The 3,627-nt window shown below is 40.7% G+C and overlaps 1 protein-coding gene across 1 annotated transcript; it reads left to right on the top strand.

Annotated features, from left to right (window-relative positions):
• The first annotated feature begins 588 nt into the window (after window positions 1-588).
• On the top strand, window positions 589-3,317 carry LOC127668439 (beta-defensin 9-like). The gene is made up of 2 exons (XM_052162069.1): window positions 589-649; window positions 3,175-3,317. The coding sequence occupies exons 1-2, from the start codon at window positions 589-591 to the stop codon at window positions 3,315-3,317; spliced, it is 204 nt and encodes a 67-aa protein (XP_052018029.1).
• Window positions 3,318-3,627: the final 310 nt, after the last annotated feature.

The following is a 3,627-nucleotide window of genomic DNA, read 5'->3' as shown; positions in this document are numbered from 1 at the left end:
GGTGCCTGAAGGGGATTTCCCTTTCTCTGAGGACAAGGGGAGGAAAGATTTGTAAAGGTGTAGCTGGGAGGAGAGGAGAGGGGGGCTGGGATTAGCATGTAAAGTGAATTACATTAATTCATTGAAAAAGAGGGGCAGCAGCTGCTACTGAGAAAGAAGTCTCATCCCTCAATCAGCTTAGCTTCTGTTCAGAGAGGTTACAGTGGACCTACCCTGTAGGAACACTAGGCTCTCAGGGTTATTCCTCTTACAGCCTTTTTGATTCATTTTGGCCTGAATGATGCTATCATATGCTATGTCATTGGAGAACACTCAGACTCTCTAACCTGAAAGTTAGAATGATCCAGGCGTGAGGAAGTAAAATAAAATTAAATAAATTAGAGATTCCAAAATGAGAGCAAAATCTGTGCAGATCTTAGCATGAACACCTATCACCAGCACTGGAAATGCCTCAGGACACACACACAGGAGGAGGGCAAGTTAATGAGCTTCACCCTCAGCTGCAGGCAACCCTCAGGATTCTTAAGACTCTCAGTCCTGCAGGAGTTACTGACCCTCTCTGGAGTCTGAGTGCTCCTTCAACCAGCCATGCGGACTCTCTGCTCTCTGATGCTGATATGCTGCCTCCTTTTCTCATACACCACCCCAGGTAAGCCTGAGGACCTGCAACATCTTGTCAGGATAGGGGACATGAAGGCAGAAAACTACAGTGGGGAGAAGGAGTAATCCTGGCAGGGATTTGGACCTATTAGGGGCAGACTGAAGTCCTATGCCTGAAATGGAGGAAACACCTTATAGGAAAGGGATTCTACTTCATCTGCAGTGCAGCTCCTCACACACACAGGGGCCAACTCTTCACAGACAGACAGGCATTTCCATACTCACCCAAGTCACTGAGAGGTCTTCCCCAGGTGCCCTGATTCAGGGAATGTGCCACCACTCCTCCAACAGGGATTGGGACTTTCCCAAAAGTGTTCCAGCAGTCAGGGTGGTATTCTATTCCCTGAGGGAATGTCTTTATTCTTGGAGGAGTGCTTCTTGTCTAGCTATGGAAGATCCCACATAATCTGAGCCAGTACAATCTATCTCTGACTCAGGAGCAAGTGGATTCCAGTTTTAAAAAAAAGAGGAAAAGATATATTTTTCCAATCTACTACTTCTGTTGACTAAGATTAATTCACATGTGTCTGGTCCTTATTTTCCTCATCTGAACAGTGAAATTGTTACAAAAATTGAAACTGTGAAATTCTATGGATAACATTAGTATCTGTTTCTAAAAGCATTCTGGAGGGGTAGGGGGTGAGTGTGTGAGTGTGTGTGTGTGGGGGGTATGTGTGTGTGTATTTATGTACTTTATATAATTAGTCTCTATGAAAGACCTGAAGGCCACTTCATTCATTCCCCATGTCAGCCCAGGCACCTCCAAAGAACACAGTGGTGGAGGCATGTGGCAAAGAAGTTCATTTACCCCTTGGCAGGAAGGAACTAAGACATAGGCACATTCAAGGGCAAAGATTCCATTTGCCCCCTGTGACCTACTTTTCTTAAACTTCCTAGAAAGTTTCAAATTAGGGACATGAACCAGGTCTACAAAATGCGATACTTTTTATGTTTCATGATGTTTTATAACCAAACCATCACCATATCCTGACAGACATCACTGTATGTTTTCATCTTGGCAGGAGTTCTTTGTGTTTCTCTATCTTGCTTCCCTGTCAGCTGTTTCTCAATCTAATCAAATTAACAATAGAAATGAACCACAGTACTTTTCACAAAAATCTATTGGTAGCTGTGTGGGCTTATTTCAAGGCCTTCTACACAATGCTACTGATGTTTTTTGTTCTTTTTTTTTGGTTTGTTTGATTTTTTGCTTCTGTGCTGATGCCCTACTGCTCCTGTATATTATGAATGGCTCTGAGGTATAAATTAAAGGGATATCATAACCCCTCCAACATTGTTCTATCTGCTCAGAAATGCTTTCACTGGTTTGGAGTCCTTTGCATTGTCATATGAACTTAAGGATGATATTTTACTCAATTCATATGAAGAACAGCCTTGGGATTTTGGTGGGGATATCTTGACTCTGTAGATCAATTCCAGTGTCCTGGCTTTGAAACATTACTAAGTAAGCTAACACACCAACATGGGAGATCTTCCTATCTGCTAGTGTCATTTTCAGTTTCTTTTTTCAATTCTGGAGACAACACATTGTCATGGCTTTTTATATCTTTGATTAAGTATATATGAGTCTATAAATATTTTATAGACTATTGCAATGAGGCTCATCAACGTTTCAGAGAACAATCTTGAACAAACAAAGCCTCTTCTCTTGACTGGTGATAAATACATGGAATGCTTTGTATATATTTTCATGGCACATTTGAGTTTGATATAAATAACTCATTTGATGTCGATTAACTGTAAGCGCCTGTCTCCAATCACATTCTAGGATACTAGGATTCTAGGATCACATTCTAGGATACTAAGGATTGGAACTTCTGAGCAGGAATTTTCAGAGTACTTGAGTCAGCCCATAAATTACCAAAGGATGTGGGTAAAATTACCACTTGATGGTTACCAGGTGTATCACAGAGTAATTGTACTCTATCCTGGATACTGTTGAAGACTAACCCAGGATACATTCTATGTGTCCTGTGTTATCCCACAGTATGCAGAATAAGTACCAATTTCTGAAACCTATGAAAATTTCCCAAGGCAACCACGATATCAGTATAACACTAATGATTATAGATTTTGGTGGATTGTGGTGAGAAGTCTGTAAACTTGGACCAGAGTCAGAAGGACCAATCTGACTAAAAAGGAGAAATGGAGCACTTCAAAATATGTTCCTGGTACAGTAATGCCTGTAGCATTAAGAAATAGAGTATGTGGCATCTTAGGCACAACAGTAAGATGGAAAAATAATAGGTGAATTGGGGAAGAATCTTGAGTATGAACATCAAACATAAAAGCTACACTTATAATTCTGCTGTTCATCCTTGTCAAGTGTGTGATTTCATTACCTGTCCTCAGGGTTCAATTCCATAACAATTACTTGGAAGAGAAATTTATCTCATGGACTTAGACATGTTATCTATCTTGTATCCCAAAAAGGTTCTCAAATATTTGGCTTTATGTCTATAACTCTAAAGGGTATCTACTCTCTCCTTGCAGCTGTTGGTGCTCTAAGTGAAAAAGAAAAAATTGACTGGTGCCAGAAGAAGGGAGGGTACTGTTACTTTTATTGTTTTTATTCTCACAAAAAAATTGGAAGCTGTTTCCCGTCGTGGCCCTACTGTTGCAAGCCCCTACAATGATTGGAAGGAAGCCCATCAAAGTCAAGTGACAGATGTATAACTGATGTTTTAATAAAGGAAACCTTTTTTGAAGCTTACCTACTTCAGATCCTTTGGAAACCTGTGTTTTGGTTTAGATAGGGTTAATAAAATGCAAGGCTAATGTCCAGGCTTGGAAGAGGAGAGGGGACATTCCAGAAATCCTGCCTAGTCCTGAGTAATGATTTGAGCAATGCTACTCCTATATACATTTATTGCCAAACCACTTGTGATCAGTGCAGGAGAGCCACACAAGTAAACACAGACAGTAAACACAGCTCTCAGACCTCAT

This window comes from Apodemus sylvaticus, chromosome 18 (genome assembly GCF_947179515.1).
Source record: "Apodemus sylvaticus chromosome 18, mApoSyl1.1, whole genome shotgun sequence".
Classification (NCBI taxonomy): domain Eukaryota; kingdom Metazoa; phylum Chordata; class Mammalia; order Rodentia; family Muridae; genus Apodemus; species Apodemus sylvaticus.
Note: the sequence above shows the minus strand (reverse complement) of the source record. Positions and strands in the feature narration are given on the sequence as shown.